The sequence below is a fragment of the Salvelinus alpinus genome, chromosome 24 (assembly GCF_045679555.1).
Source record: "Salvelinus alpinus chromosome 24, SLU_Salpinus.1, whole genome shotgun sequence".
NCBI lineage: Eukaryota > Metazoa > Chordata > Actinopteri > Salmoniformes > Salmonidae > Salvelinus > Salvelinus alpinus.
Window position 1 is genome coordinate 26977569 of NC_092109.1, and position 17416 is coordinate 26994984.

At 41.9% G+C, this 17416-nt stretch overlaps 1 protein-coding gene across 3 annotated transcripts; it reads left to right on the plus strand.

The window, feature by feature from the left end:
- The first annotated feature begins 597 nt into the window (after positions 1 to 597).
- LOC139552449 (nucleophosmin-like) lies at positions 598 to 8793 on the plus strand. Of its 3 annotated transcripts, none has more exons than XM_071364206.1 (11): positions 598 to 851; positions 3935 to 4014; positions 4139 to 4258; positions 4366 to 4459; positions 4693 to 4796; positions 5067 to 5096; positions 5180 to 5221; positions 7034 to 7114; positions 7321 to 7452; positions 7630 to 7704; positions 7945 to 8793. In XM_071364206.1, the coding sequence occupies exons 1-11, from the start codon at positions 812 to 814 to the stop codon at positions 7993 to 7995; spliced, it is 849 nt and encodes a 282-aa protein (XP_071220307.1). In that variant the 5' UTR covers positions 598 to 811; the 3' UTR covers positions 7996 to 8793. The 3 variants fall into 3 exon arrangements, with proteins under 3 accessions (XP_071220307.1, XP_071220308.1, XP_071220306.1); XM_071364207.1 differs by having other exon boundaries at positions 5183 to 5221; XM_071364205.1 differs by having other exon boundaries at positions 5067 to 5095; positions 5176 to 5221.
- The last annotated feature ends 8623 nt before the right edge of the window (positions 8794 to 17416 follow it).

Here is a 17416-nt window from a genome sequence, read left to right on the forward strand (position 1 = left end):
AAATGTACACATACATGTTATCCAATCATTGCTCCAACACTGCTCGCGAGTGTCTGCGTAGCCAGGCTCTAAAATAGAACTTTGTTCTATTTGTGGCGCTTGACACGCAAGTCCCGCCTCTCCCATCTCCTCATTGGTTTTTAGGAGCATATACACACGTGCCATCTTCTCATTGGTTTTTAAGAGCATATACCCATGTGGGTGATTGAAAGATGAACTGAGGTCCACAATCCAGTCCAGTTGGTAGTGCACCTTAAAACTGTCTGTCAACCGCCATATAAAGTCCAAAAAAGAAGAAGCCCGAAGGAGGAGAGATTACTAGAAATTAACTGTGGGATTAATTGTAGAGGATTAGAGGACCTTGTGCATTTCAGGTAAAATAACAACCCGATGTTAATATCCCAGGACAAATTAGCTAACAATAGCAAGCAGCTAGCTAAATTGCCATACATGTCTTTTTGAGCTGTCCCCAAATGAATATAGCTGGTTCACAGTTCGTTTTGACATTTCAACCTGTGTCCTGATCGCGTCTGGTGTTGGTAGACAAAATCAAGAAGCGCGATGGCAGAGGCACGAGAGCGGTCAAGTCAGCGGTTGAATTGCGACTCCAATTTGTCTCTAATGATCATGAATATTTATAAATACGCCTATTTCAGTAAGTAACTGTGATGATTGGACTATACCAAAGAAAATCTTCCATCAATCTAGAAAGGAGGTGTGACCATTGAGTCGGTGTAGCGTATGTCTGCGTAGAAAGAGGCATTTCAGTTCATTTCAGAAGAGCCCGCTGTTAGTAATCAAATTGAACGGGATGGACGAGGAACAAATGGGGCCACAGACCTTTCTCTATGGTGAGATGTTTTTTTTTTAAGTAACATTATTTGGTGTTTTCAGTATAGTTTCAATTCCATGTCAACTATTTAGGAAGAAAAAGAGCTGTTCATCAGACACCAACATCGCACGAGGTAGCTACATAGCCAGCACAATGGCTAGCTACAGTAACTAACGTTAGTTAGCTAAAATTAATTGGGTAATGTGAGTTTCGTCAATGTATGGTTCAATAACGTTACGATTTCTGAATAGAATGTTATTAGTCACAATGCTTGGGAATGGAAATAATGTACCCAGTTGTCAGCTTGGTAGTTATCCACGAGACATGGACGGTATTATAGTAGTTAGCTTGCAAACCATCTTGAGACCTTTTTAAGTAGTTCGCTAAATTGAGCAAAATATGGGTAATGCTTTTAGCATATTGGTTCCCTGGTTGATTTAATTTGTTGTGGTAGTTGGGCCAGACTGATATGTTCACATTGCTCGACAAAGTTGACATTTACAGGCGAGGTTCCACAAACTACCGGGCTAGCTAGTTGGCCCTCCATGCGTCTGAACACGTGTTTTAAAGATGGCGCACAAGGCCGTCTAGAAATGTGCTCGTGCAGCAAGATGTTAACTTCTTCAGGCTGCAAGCCCGACATCGGGATCAATATGACAACAGCCTGTCCAAGTGCAGAGCGCGAAATTCAAAATCTATTTTTGTAAAATATTTAACTTTCACACATTAACAAGTCCAATACAGCATTTGAAAGATAAACATCTTGTCAATCCAGCCAACATGTCCGATTTTTTAAATGTTTTACAGAGAAAACACCACATATATTTATGTTAGGTCACCACCAAATAAAAAAAGACAGAAAGACATTTTTCACAGCACAAGTAGGCTGCATTTAGCATGCACAAGCCAACCTAACTAACCTAGAACCAACCTAAATAACCTAGAAAAAACTACCTCAGATGACAGTCCTATAACATGTTACACAATAAATCTATGTTTTGTTCAAAAAAAATGCATATTTTAGCTATAAATCAGTTTTACATTACTGCTACCATCATAGTTACAGTAAGAAATCGCACGGGAGTAGCCAGAGAAAATACAGACACCAACGTCAACTACCTTATTACACTTCAGAAAACATTTCAGAGAAATATATGGTGGATAGCTAATGAAAGAGAAAGATCTTGTGAATACAGACAATATTTCAGATTCTTTAAATGTTTTACAGCGAAAACACCACATATATTCATGTTAGCTCACCACCAAATACAAAAAGAGAGACATATTTTTCACAGCACCGGTAGCATGCAGCTAGCATGCAGCTAGCATGCAAAGCCAACCTAACTAACCTAGAACTAACCTAAATAACCTAGAAAAAACTCCCTCAGATGACAGTCCTATAACATGTTACACAATAAATCTATGTTTTGTTCAAAAAAAATGCATATTTTAGCTATAAATCAGTTTTACATTACTGCTACCATCATAGCTACAGTAAGAAATCGCACGGCAGTAGCCAGAGAAAACAGACACCAACGTCTACTTCTAATTTCACATCAGAAAAGATTTCAGAAAAATATATGGTGGATAGCTAATGAAAGAGAAAGATCTTGTGAATACAGACAATATTTCCGATTTCTGAAGTGTTTTACAGCGAAAACACAATATATCGTTATATTAGCTTACTACAATAGCTAGCACACAGCAGCATTGATTCTAGTCAAACGCTAGCGATAGCACAGTTCGACAGATATATGAAAAAGCATCCCAAATTGGGTCCTTATCTTTGTTGATTTTCCATCAGAATGTTCTCCAAAGGGTCCTTTGTTCAGAACCGTGTTCATTTGGACCTAGAACGAACGATGTCCCTGTTGAATTAGCATGACACACTGGCCATGCCATGCTAACCTCTCCGTCTTGACAAAATTCTTGCGTCGCATCACGTCTAAAGTCCAGAATAAATTTCAATAATATAATTAAAGTATATTGAAAAAACATACTTTAGGATGATTTTGTGACATGTATCAAAGAAAATCGAAGCTGGAGGTCATATTCACCTATAACGAGTGTTTTCCAGGAGCGCGGTCCAGTTCCTACTTCGCGCCCAGAAAAAATTATAAAGTGCGCACTTATCACTCAAAGAGGTTCCTTTCAGTCCCTGACAGAGATAATCAAGTCCTTTTTTCTCTCACTTCCGCATGACAACCAGGGGAAGATGTGTGACGTGTTTGTACAGTCCCAAGTGCCAAGGCCTTTTATAGAGAGTATCTTGAAGAGAGACATAGCTTCTTGGAAAATTCACTTTTTCCAGAAAATGGGCTGTAAAAAGAGTTATGTTTCACTTAGAGAAATAATTAAACCTGTTTTAGAAACTAGAAGGTGTTTTATATCCAAAGGTAATAAATAATATGCATATTGTACGAGCAAGAATTGAGTACGAGGCCGTTTGAAATGGGCACCTTTTTTCTGGCTACTCAATAATTTCCCTTGCAGCCATAAGAGGTTAACGTTGCCTAAGTTGCTAGTTTTGGCTAAAGCTGTTTTAACTAGTTACCTGTGATAATTTATCCACTTTCATTAAGTTACATGTTATTGTTCGACTTGGCATTAACTGCTAGATTATAATGGTGATTGGACAATTAAAATAATACGTGAATTCCAAATGGTACATGTGATGTTTTTGTAAGTAGTTTGACTCGCATAATCTGTTCATAGCAGCATGTCTAAGAGCTAGTTAGTTGCATTGAACACGTTCCCTTTGTCAGGCTTCACAACTCTTCCAACCACGTGAGTATGTGACCCATATTTTGGCCTCACCTCAGTCAGATCTATCTGGGAGATGTCCAGTAATGGGCAACCTTATCCACAAGTTACCGGTTTGGGTGCATGCTTTTCCTCCAGCCAAAGCAGAAACGCAAGTGTTTCAACATAGCATAGTCTTCAATTGAGTCGTTATTAGTTGCATCAGTCGTTTTACTGGCTGGAGAAACGCCTGAAGACCCACCATTTTTTATTACAGGATAATAAATCGCCCAGCATTATCCCTTAGTTGACGGCAATGTAGTATTTCCTCATATGTAATTGACCCGTTTTTTTCAATAGGGTGCGAGTTGAAATCTGGAAAGGATGTTGTCTTCAACCCAGAAGAGGATGACTTTGAGCACCAGCTAGACTTAAGGATGGTGAGTTACTGGTGCTTATTTTATATAATATGAGTTGATGGAAATATTTCTCTGTTTAACCATTTCTAGTTATAGGTATGATAAACAATTTATGAACTTGGTGTCTCCTGTTGATTGGTCTTAGGTGTGTGTGGACCCCAGCACCAAGGATGAGCTGCATGTTGTGGAGGTGGAAGGACAGGATGCAGAGGGTGAGAAGGTGAAGGCTGTGCTAGCTGCACTGAAACCCTCCACCTTGCCAAGTGTGAGTAGTCAGTCGTCAATAGTTCTAGTCTATCCCTGAGTGGGAGATGGTGGTTGTATGGTCTGTATAGAGTTCATGCCTATTGAACAGTTAATTGTGTGTTGCAGGTGTGTCTTAGTGGGTTCGCAATCACATCCCCAGCAGTTTTCCGTCTCAAGGCTGGTTCTGGTCCAATCCACATCAGTGGCCAGCACCTTGTCAGTGAGTATGGCTAATCTCAGGACTGTGTTACTCCCATGGTATCTTTGGTGCTGCCATGGCCTCTGTAGTCAGATGATACTTGTTGAGATTTACTCATGTGTTTTCAACACTGCATACCAAAAGACAGACTGAGAAATGTCAATTGCAGATAATTATTTGATTAAAAAATATATATCTTTATTAAAGTTGTCATATTCTATCTACTCAAAGTTAACTTGTTGTTTTTCCACCAGTGATGGGAGGAGACCAAACTTTCGATGAGGACGATGATGAAGAGGAAGGGGTACAAACATCCAAGAAAAGGGCTGCATCATCAGTACCAGCACTTAAATCTCAGGTTGGTCCCGGATAATGGCCTTTGATCCAACACGCCAACTGGGAAATAACCTGCGTTACAAAATGTATATATCTGGTGCCCTAATATCGCATGGCCTCCCTAGTCAAAGATGATCTTTGTTGAGCTGATTTACTGATGCATTTTCAACACTGCTTACCAAAAGACTGAGACTGAAGAGGGTCATGTCCATTTCTGAATGTTATCCACTCTTGCTTCACACATCCTCAACTTATGACACTTACCATGTCCTTCCCTTTCTCCTTCTCACAGAAGAAGATGAAGATGGATGACGATGAGGAGTAAGTGTAGTGTTTGACTGACTAACCAATGTTCCATGGTGAGGTTTAATCTAAAGAGTTGATTTGTAACATCTCTTTAGGGATGATGATGATGAGGAGAGTGAGGCTGAAGAAACTCCTGTTAAGGTGAGTGCATTTATTTGCGCAATTGTAATGTCTACCACTTCTCTCTCCCGGATCCGGGATCCTCCTCAAAAAAGCTGACTAGCCTAGCCTAACGGGACAGGGATATCATATAATATAATTTTCATGAAATCACAAGTCCAATACAGCAAATGGAAGATAAACATCTTGTGAATCCAGCCATCATTTCTGATTTTTAAAATGTTTTACAGCGAAAACACAATATGTATTTCTATTAGCTAACCACAATAGCCAAAGACTCAACCGCATATTTTCACCATGTTTCTACTGCATGGGTAGCTATCACAAAACCGACCAAATAGAGATATAATTAGTCACTAACCAAGAAACAACTTAATCAGATGAGTCTTATAACATGTTATACAATAAATGTATGTTTTGTTCGAAAATGTGCATATTTGAGGTATAAATCATAGTTTTACATTGCAGCTACCATCACAAATAGCACTGAACCAGCCAGAATAATTACAGAGAGCAACGTGAAATACATAAATACTCATCATAACATTTATGAAAAATACATGGTGTACAGCAAATGAAAGAGAAACATCTTGTGAATCCAGCCAATATTTCCGATTTTTTAAAAGCGTTTTACAGCGAAAACACAATATAGAATTATATTAGCTTACCACAATAGCCAAACACACAAATGCATTTATTCAACGCAAAAGGTAGCTATCGCAAAAACCAGCAAAAGATATAAAATTATTCACTAACCATGACCAACTTCATCAGATGACAGTCTTATAACATCAGGTTATACAATACACTTATGTTTTGTTTGAAAATGTGCATATTTAGAGCTGCAAACCGTGGTTATACATTGTGAATATGTAGCATCGATTCACCAGAACGTCCGAAGCTATTTTGGACACTCACCTAATCTGACCAAAGAACTCATCATAAACTTTACATAAAAATACTTGTTGTATGGCAAATGAAAGATACAATGGTTCTTAATGCAACCGCAGTGTTAGATTTTTAAAAATAACTTTACCATAACAAACAGCTTGCGTTATTGCGAGACGGCGCTCGCCAAAACGGCAGAGAATAGGAGTCAACATTTTCCACAGAAATATGAAATAACATCATAAATTGTTCTTACTTTTGCTGAGCTTCCGTCAGTATCTTGTACAAGGAGTCCTTGGTCCAGAATAAATTGTTGTTTGGTTTTAGAATTAGCAACCTTAGCTAGCCATGTGGCGCGAACATGCCCATCTCGTCTCTTGACGCATAGAACGGAAAATTCCAAAAGTCCCAATAAAAGTTGAATAAACTGATAAAACTCGGTTGAAAACCTACTTCATGATGTTATCACATGTATCAAATAAAATCAGAGCCGGAGATATCCGCCGTGTATGCCGAACGCTTATCAGAAGACAATGTCGACGTACTTCGCGCGCCAGAGAAGACAAATTTCCGGACCTGTCACTCCAAAAGCTCTTGTTCAGCCTCAGATCAAGCTAGACACCCCATTCCACCTTCCACTGCCTGTTGACATCTAGTGGAAGGCGTATGAAGTGCATGCATATCGATAAATATAAGGCAATTGAATAGGCAGGCCCTGGAACAGAGCATCGTTTTGAGATTTTTCACTTCCTGTATGGAAGTTTGCTGCAAAATGAGTTCTGTTTTACTCACAGATATAATTCAAACGGTTTTAGAAACGAGCGTGTTTTCTATCCAATAGTAATAATAATATGCATATTGTACGAGCAAGAATAGAGTACGAGGCCGTTTAAATTGGGCACGATTTTTCCCCAAAGTGAAAATAGCGCCCTCTATCCTCAACAGGTTAAGAAGACTCCGTCCAAACCTCAGACTCCTGCCCAGAATGGAAAGGGCCCTAAAGCCAACACACCAGCTGGCAAACAGGTAGTCCTCTTTACACATCTTCTGCCCTACAATCACATCGTTTCTAGTCGAAGATGATATTTGTTGAGCTGATTTACTGATGCATTTTCAACACTGCTTACCAAAAGACTGAGACTGAAGATGGCCACTCCTGTATCTGAGTATTATTGTAGTGATGTATGTTAGTCATAATACATGTCTTGTCTAACAAGTTCTCTGATTTTCAGTCAAAGATGCCTGATGGCAAGGGTGACAAAAATGGCCAGACCCCCAAAGCTACCCCTAAAACACCTCAGACCTCCAAACCAGTCCTCACCGTCCCTGAGCTGAAGGCCAAGATGAAGGCGACTGTGGAGAAGGTATGTGTTCTGTCTTTATGTATATGTTTTTATCTGGAAATACACTTGCCTAAAATGGAGATTGGATGAACTGATCTAGCTGATGTATGTTAAAGAACTGTTAACCAAGAGACTGGCCGAACACAAGACTAAAGGGACACATCTGAATACCTATAGTAATGTCATATATTATTTCAGGGAGTGAACCTGCCTAAACTCCAGCCCAAGTTCGAGAGCTTTGTGAAGAACAGCTTCAGAGTCACAGATGCCAAGGTATGGTAATGCTCCTCAGGAACGTTGTGAAATTTGACCTGTCTAGAACGCAATGTGGTTCAATTGGATGTTTGTGAAATGACAACCATAGTGCTGTCGGAAAACATCCCTGAAGAGCAATGAAGACAAACTTAGTTTTGATCAGCAGTGAGAGAAACACCAGTACCTCTAAGAACTTCTGAGCTCTCGCGATGACATTATGATTTATGCTTTGGTCAATGTTTTCCCATCTTTTTTCAGGCAATAGCTGAACTGTGGAAGTGGAGACAGACTGTGGAAGACAAAAAATAAATATTTTTGTTAAACCTTTTTTGATTTGTTATTTTGCAACACCCCCCCCCCCCCCCCCCACCAACTTTGACCTGCTCTGGCCTCTCCTGGCCCTTCCCATGTCTGAATCAAACTTCTGCAGTCCGTCCAGTCCCCGGTGTACTGCTGTGGCACACTGACTAGTATGGCACTAATGACTGAACCCCCATCACCCCTGACCCTACCAGCACCATGACCCTCTCAGAGGGTGGGAGGGGTGATACTATTCCAGCTCTCATGTGGGTGGACCTGGGAAAACCCACTTGGAACATAACATTTTGTAAATGTGTAAAATGCATCCTTGCTACTGTGTTGAATGTAGCATTTTAAAGTCTGGTCAGTTGGTTTTGAAGGACTGTCCCTCTGGCAGTTTGGAAGGTATCTGTTCATGCATGTTCTTTTTGGGGGTATGTTTGTAAATGGGTCAAGTGACTTGGTGGCAGTTCATGTCATCCATAAACTGTTGGGTGTCGATGCTCCTGTCCTTCCAGAGGGTAGATTCCTCAGGTTCTGAGATGTTAACATTGAACACTTAAATTAAGACAATGACTGGTCCAATCAGGTTTTAAGTAATGCTCACGGTTTTATTATTTTGCCGTAGAGTGAAGCAGCTAACGCACCGGTGTCAAATGTCATCTGAAAGTTCATAAATAATTATATTGTATCATACCTGCTTTGTGACCTTGTAACTTCTGTTCTATTGAATTGCTATACAATGTAAAATTTAACAGCTCTAGCCACATGAAATATTGTGATCTGCAATAAAAAATATTGGGGGAACACTTGCCTTTTATTGACTACATGGTACAATATTGTGACCCCTCTATCTGCATGGCTGTTAATGAGCATAAGGATTAATGATGTGGATGGTGTTCCAGTTTAATACCATAAAGACTTAGTCTGAATTACAAAATACATTATGGTTGATAAACTATTGACAGTTGCCTTTTCTTTGTTGGGGAAGCCTGCCCATAGCAACCGCAGATAACTACGCAATTTGTGATTTCGGCTTTTTATTAGTTCTGTATGAGCAGGGAAACTCTTTAGCACCCCCACCCTAGATCATGGTCTGCACTGTCTCACTAGGGGGGGGTCTGTGCTAGGTCTCAGTTGGTTTTCTGCATACACCATCACTTGTCACGTCCTCAAAAGGTCTCCACTGTTATGCAGATGGTTTCCAACTTTGTCTCACCTCAGGCTAAATGTCAATCTGTGTCTGGCAGACATTGCTGAGACTAGACAGCGCTGCTATTCCTTGAAGGCCTGCCACCTCCAGGACCTCTCCATTACCTCACCACCATGGCCTTTTTTTGCCTTTACCTCCCTTATCTTACCTCATTTGCTCACATTGTATATATACTTTTCTGCTGTATTGACTGTTTATTCCATGTGTAACTTGTGTGTCGAATTGCTATGCTTTATCTTGGCCAAGTTGCAGTTGCAAATGAGAACTTGTTCTCAACTAGCCTACCTGGTTAAATAAAGGTGAAATAAAATTGTGTCCACCTCCCTGACTGAGGGATGACACCCTTTACTGGACAAAGTCAGTAAGTTTGTAGGTTTGGGATGTCAGTCTCATTCCCCTACGGGTCAGTATTGACTCTGGCCAGCAAAGGGGCTAGTGTACAAATCATCCCTTTGCCCGGCAGCCTTGGTTGTTGCATCCTTGGTTGTGTTGCATCCCCCCCAGACCTGGAGACTTCCTGTATTAATTAACCTTAGCAGTTACCTTGACAGCTGCTTTGCACACTTGGCATTCTCTTAACCGGCTTCACCTGGAATGCTTTTCTAACAGTCTTGAAGGAGTTCCCACATATGCTGGGTACTTGTTGGCTGATTTTCCTTCACTCTGTGGTCCAAAACGTCCTCAATTGGCTTGAGGTCAGGTGATTGTGGAGGCCAGGCCATCTGATGCATCCCTCCATCACTCTCCTTCTTGGTCAAATAGCCCTTACACAGCCTGGAGGTGTGTTGGGTCATTGTCCTGTTGAAAAACAAATGACAGTCCCACTAAGTGCAAACCAGATGGAATGGTGTATCACTGCAGAATGAGGTGGTAGTCATGCTGGTTAAGTGTGCCTTGAATTCTAAATCAAATCATATTTTATTATTCACATGCGCCGAATAAAACAGGTGTAGACCTTACAGTGAAATGCTTACTTACGAGCCCCTAACCAACAGTGCAGTTTCAAAAAATACAGATAAGAATATGAAAAATAACAATATATACAGGGGGGTGCCGGTATAGAGTCAATGTGCGGGGACACCGGTTAGTTGAGGTAGTATGTACATGTAGGTAGAGGTAATTAAAGTGACAATGCATAGATGACAACAGAGAGTAGCAGTGGTGTGGAGGGGGGGGGGGGGGCAATGCAAATAGTCTGGGTATTCATTTGACTAGATGTTCAGGAGTCTTATGGCTTGGGGGTAGAAGCTGTTTAGAAGCCTCTTGGACCTAGACTTGGCGCTCCGGTACCGCTTGCCGTGTGGTAGCAGAGAGAACGGTCTATGACTAGGGTGGCTAGAGTCTTGGACAATTTTTAGGGCCTTCCTCTGACACCGCCTGGTATGGAGGTCCTGGATGGCAGGAAGCTTGACCCCAGTGATGTACTGGGCCGTTCGCACTACCCTCTGTAGTGCCTTGTGGTCGGAGGCCGAGCAGTTGCCATACCAGGCAGTGATACAACCAGTCAGGATGCTCTCGATGGTGCCGCTGTTGAACCTTTTGAGGATCTGAGGACCCATGCCAAATCTTTTCAGTCTCCTGAAGGGGAATAGGTTTTATCGTGCCCGCTTCACGACTGTGATGGTGTGCTTGGACCATGTTAGTTTGTTGGTGATGAGGACACCAAGGAACTTAAAGCTCTCAACTTGGTCCACTGCAGCCCCGTCGATGAGAATGGGGGCGTGCTCGGTCCTCTTTTTCCTGTAGTCCACAATCATCTCCTTTGTCTTGATCACGTTGAGGGTGAGGTTGTTGTCCTGGCACCACACGGTCAGGTCTCTGACCTCCTCCCTATAGGCTGTCTCGTTGTTGTCGGTGATCAGGCCTACCACTGATGTGTCATCGGCAAATTGAATGGTGGTGTTGGAGTCGTGCCTGGCCGTGCAGTCATGAGTGATCAGGGAGTACAGGAGGGGGCTGAGCACGCACCCCTGAGGGACCCCTGTGTTGAGGATCAGCGTGGCGGATGTGTTGTTACCTACCTTTACCACCTGGGGGCGGCCCGTCAGGAAGTCCAGGATCCAGTTGCAGAGGGAGGTGTTTAGTCCCAGGGTCCTTAGCGTATTGATGAGCTTTGAGGGCACTATGGTGTTGAACGCTGAGCTGTAGTCAATGAATAGCATTCCCACATAGGTGTTCCTTTTGTCCAGGTGGGAAAGGACAGTGTGGAGCGCAATAGAGACTGCATAATCTGTGGATCTGTTGGGTCGGTATGCAAATTGATGTGGGTCTAAGGTTTCAGGGATGATGGTGTTGATGTGAGCCATGACCAGCCTTTCAATACACTTCATTGCTACAGACGTGAGTGCTACGGGTCGGTCGTCATTTAGGCAGGTTACCTTAGTGTTCTTGGGGACAGGCACTATGGTGATCTGCCTAAAGCATGTTGGTATTATAGACTAGGACAGGGAAAGGTTGAAAATGTCAGTGAAGACACTTGCTAGTTGGTCAGCGCATGCTCGCAATACACGTCCTGGTAATCCGTCTGGCCCTGCGGCCTTGTGAATGTTGACCTATCTAAAGGTCTTACTCACTCATCAGCTGCGGAGAGCGTAATCGCACAGTCTTCCGGTACTGCTGGTGCTCTCATTCATGTTTCAGTGTTATTTGCCTCGAAGCGAGCATAGAAGTTGTTTCGCTCGTGTCACTGGGCAGCTCTCGTCTGTGCTTCCCTTTGTAGTCTGTAATGGTTTGCAGGCCCTGCCACATCCGATGAGCATCAGAGCCGATGTAGTACGACTCGATCTTAGTCCTGTATTGATGCTTTGCCTGTTTGATGGTTCGTCGGACGGCATAGTGGGATTTCTTATAAGCTTCCAGGTTAGAGTCCCGCTCCTTGAAAGCGGTAGCTCTAGCCTTTAGCTCAGTGCGGATTCTGCCTGTAATCCATGACTTCTGGTTGGGGTATGTACGTACGGTCACTGTGGGGACGATGTCATCGATGCACTTATTGATGAAGCCAATGACAGATGTGGTGTACTCTTCAATGCCATTGGAGGAATCCCGGGAACATATTCCAGTCTATGCAAGCAAAACAGTCCTGTAGCTTAGCATCTGCTTCATCTGACCACTTTTTATTGATCTAGTCACTGGTGCTTCCTGCTTTAATTTTTGTTTGTAAGCAGAACTCAGGAGGATGGGATTATGGTCAGATTTGCCAAATGGAGAGCGAGGGAGAGCTTATTATGCATCTCTGTGTGTGGAGTATAGGTGGTCCAGAGTTCTTTTCCCTCTGGTTGCACATTTAACAAGCTGATAGAAATTTGGTAAAACTGATTTAAGTTTCCCTGCATTAAAGTCCCCGGCTACTAAGAGCGCCACCTCTGGGTGTGCGTTGTCTTGTTTGCTTATGGTGGAATACAGCTCATTCAATGCTATCTTAGTGCCAGCCTCTGACTTTGGTGGTATGTAAACAGCTACAAAGAATATAGATGTAAATTCTCTCGGTAGGAAGTGTGGTCTGCAGCTTATCATGAGAAACTCTACCTCAGGCGAGCAATAGCTCGAGACTTCCTTAGATATCTTGTTTGGGATAGGGGGCAGCATTTTCACGTTTGGATGAAAAACGTGCCCAGAGTAAACTGCCTGCTACTCAGTCCCAGAAGCTAAGATATGCATATTATTAGTAGATTTGGATAGAAAACACTCTGAAGTTTCTACAACTGTTTGAATGATGTCTGTGAGTATAACAGAACTCATATGGCAGGTGAAAACCTGAGAAAAATCCAACCAGGAAGTGGGAAATCTGAGGTTTGTAGTTTTTCAACTCTTGGCCTATCGAATACACAGTGTCTATGGGGTCATATTGCACTTCCTAAGGGTTCCACTAGATGTCAACAGTCTTTAGAACCTTGTTTGATGCTTCTACTGTGAAGTGGGGGTGAATGTGAGGGGATTGAGTAAGGTCTCTCCCAGAGTGAGACTAGCTGACCATGCGAGAGTTAGCTTGAGTTCCATTGCATTTCTGAAGACAAACGAATTCTCCGGTTGGAACATTATTGAAGATTTATGTTAAAAACATCCTAAAGATTGATTCTATACTTCGTTTGACATGTTTCTACGGACTGTAACGGAACTTTTTGACTTTTTGTCTGCTCCTAGTGATCGCGCGTCATGAATGTGGAATACTGGGCTAAACGCGCTAACAAAAAGGAGGTTTTTGGACACAAATGATGAACTTTATTGAACAAATCAAACATTTATTGTGGAACTGGGATTCCTGGGAGTGCATTCTGATGAAGATCATCAAAGGTAAGTGAATATTTATAATGCTATTCTGACTTCTGTTGACTCCAAAACATGGCGGATATCTTTATGGCTTATTTGGGCTCTGAGCGCTGTACTCAGATTATAGCATGGTGTGCTTTTTCCGTAAAGTTTTTTTGAAATCTGACACAGCGGTTGCATTAAGGAGAAGTATATCTTTAATTCTGTGAATAACACTTGTATCTTTTATCAATGTTTATTATGAGTATTTCTGTAAATTGATGTGGCTCTGTGCAAATTATGGCTCTGTGCAAATATATGAACTTGATTGAACAAAACATACATGTATTGTGTAACATGTTGTCCCGGAAGTGTCATCTGATGAAGAATATCAAAGGTTAGTGATTAATTGTATCTCAATTTCTGCTTTTTGTGACTCCTCTCTTTGGTTGGAAAATCGCTGTATGCTTTCTGTGACTAGTTGCTGACCTAACATAATGATATGTTCTGCTTTCGCCGAAAAGCCTTTTTGAAATCGGACACTGTGGTTGGATTAACGAGAATTGTATCTTTAAAATGGTGTCTAATACTTGTATGTTTGAGAAATTTGAATTATGAGATTTCTGTTGATTGAATTTGGCGCCCTGCAATTTCATTGGCTGTTGGCGAGGGGTTCCGCTAGGTCCTAGACAGGATATCGTGCACCAGCTGTTGTTTACAAAAATACATAGATCGCCGCCCCTTGTCTTACCAGACGCCGCTGTTCTATCCTGCCGGTACATCGTATAACCAGCCAGCTGTATGTTGATATTGTCGTCGTTCAGCCACGACTCCGTGAAGCATAAGATGTTACAGTTTTTAATGTCCCGTTGGTAGTTTAATCTTCCCAATATCTCGTCCATTTTATTGTCCAAAGATTGCATGTTTGCTAACAGAATTGAGGGGAGTGGGGGTTTATTCAATCGCCTCCGACTTCTCAGAAGGTAGCCCGCTCTCCGGCCTCTCTTTCTCCGCCACATCTTCATGCAGATCACTGGGGTCAGGGCCTGTTCCCGAGGGAGCCGTATATCCTCCGCCTCAGGCTCGTCAGATTCGTGAAAGAAGAAAAAGGATTCTGCTAGTCCGTGGTGAGTAATCGCAGTCCTGATGTCTAGAAGTTATTTTCGGTCATACGAGACAGTAGCGGCAACATTATCTACATAATGAGTAAAAAAATAAGTTACAAACAACGCAGATAAACAAACAAAAAAACAAAATAAATCACTGACAGTGTCACCAACAAAGCACACCCACACCATCACACCTCCTCCATGCTTTACGGTGGGAACCACACATGCAGAGATTATCCGTTCACCTACTTTGCGTCTCACAAAGACACGGCGGTTGGAACCAAAAATCGCAAATTTGGACTCATCAGACCAAAGGACAGAATTCCACAGGTCTAATGTACATTGCTCGTGTTTCTTGGCCCAAGCAAGTCTCTTCTTCTTATTGGTGTCCTTTAGAGTGTTTTCTTTGCAGCAATTTGAGCATGAAAGCCTGATTCACACAGTCTCCTCTGAACAGAGGAGGTTGAGATGTGTCTCTTACTTGATCTCTGTGAAACATTTATTTGGGCTGCAATTTCTGAGACTGGTAACTCGAATGAACTTTCCTCTGCAGCAGAGGTACAGTTGAAGTCGGAAGTTTACATACACTTATGTTGGAGTCATTAAAACTCGTTTTTCAACCACTCCACAAGTTTCTTGTTAACAAATTATAGTTTTGGCAAGTTGGTTAGGACATCTACCTTGTGCATGACACAAGTAATTTTTCCAACAACTGTTTACAGACAGACTATTTTACTTATCATTCACTGTATCACAATTCCAGTGGGTCAGAGGTTTACATACACTAAATTGCCTGTGCCTTTAAACAGCTTGGAACATTCCAGAAAATTATGTAATGGCTTTAGAAGCTTCTAATAGGCTAATTGACCTCATTTGAGTCAATTGGAGGTGTACCTGTGGATGTATTTCAAGGCCTACCTTCAAACTCAGTGCCTCTTTGCTTGACATCATGGGAAAATCAAAAGAAATCAGCCAAGACCTCAGAAAAGAATTGTAGACCTACACAAGTCTGGTTCATCCTAGGGAACAATTTCCAAACGCCTGAAGGTACCATGTTCATCTGTACAAACAATAGTACGCAAGTATAAAAACCACGGGACTACACAGACGTCTACTGCTCAGGAAGGAGACGCGTTCTGTCTCCTAGATATGAATGTACTTTGGTGCAAAAAGTGTAAATCAATCCCAGAACAACAGCAAAGGACCTTGTGAAGATGCTGGAGGATACAGGTACAAAAGTATCTATATCCACAGTAAAACGAGTCCTATATCGACATAACCTGAAAGGCCGCTCAGCAAGGAAGAAGCCACTGCTCCAAAACTGCCATAAAAAAGCCAGACTACGGTTTGCAACTGCACATGGGGAGAAAGATCGTACTTTTTTAGAGAAATGTCCTCTGGTCTGATGGAACAAAAATAGAACTGTTTGGCCATAATGGCCATCGTTATATTTGGAGGACAAAGGGTGAGGCTTGCAAGCCAAAGAACACCATCCCAACTGTGAAGCACAGGGGTGGCAGCATCATGTTGTGGGGTGCTTTGCTGCAGGAGGGTCTGGTGTACTTCACAAAATAGATGGTATCATGAGGCAGGAAAATTATGTGGATATATTGAAGCAACATCTCAAGACATCAGTCAGGAAGTTAACTTCTTGAGTATCATTGGGAAGCTACTGTCCCACCTGGCCAACATCCGGTGAAATTGCAGAGCGCGAAAAAAGCATTACATACATTTTCAACCAAGCAGAGGCATCATGAAAGTCAGAAATAGCGATAAAATAAATCACTTACCTTTGAAGATCTTCATCTGGTTGCAATCACAAGGGTCCCATCTACATAACAAATGGTCCTTTTGTTCGATAAAGTCCTTCTTTATATCCCAAAAAGTCAGTTTCATTGGCGCGCTTGACTACGTAATCCACCAGGTTCCCTCGTTCAAAATGCATACAACTGAATCACGTAAGTTACCAATAACGTTCCTAATCAATCCTCAGGTATCCTAATATGTAAATAAATGATACAATTTAAGACAGAGAATACCGTCTTAATAAGACCATTGCCGGAGATAAATAACGAAGTGCACGCCCTCACCAGAACGTGCAACAAACACTACAGCCAAAATGAGAGCCACTTAGAAAAACTACAAATTCTAGCTAATTTTTCAAAAAACAAGCCGAAACTCTTTCTAAAGACTGATGATATCTAGTGGAAGCCCTAGGAACTGCAATCTGGTGATCTTCCTTTTATATCCCCATTCCCAGCCCTTCTAATCAGTGGTGAGCTGAAAAACAAAATCTGGATGGATTGTCCTCTGGTTTTCACCTGCCATATCGGTTCTGTTATACTCACAGACATTATTTGAACAGTTTTGGAAACTTTAGAGTGTTTTCTATCCAATACGAACAGTTATATGCATATTCTAGCTTCTGGGCCTTAGTAACAGGCAGTTTACTTTGGGCACCTCATTCATCCAAACTTCTGAATACTGCCCCCTAGCCCGAAGAAATTAAAGCTTGGTCGCAAATGGGTCTTCCAAATGGACAATGACCCCAAGCAGACTTCCACAGTTGTGGCAAAATGGCTTAAGGACAACAAAGTCAAGTAAATTAGTAAATTACCCATCACAAAGCCCTGACCTCAATCCTATGGAAAATTTGTGGGCAGAACTGAAAAAGTGTGTGCGAGCAAGGAGGCCTACAAACCTGACTCCGTTACCCCAGCTCTGTCAGGAGGAATGGGCCAAAATTCACCCAACTTATTGTAGGAAGCTTGTAGAAGGCTACCCGAAACGTTTGACCCAAGTTAAACAATTCAAAGGCAATGCTACCAAATACTAATTGAGTGTATGTAAACTTCTGACCCAC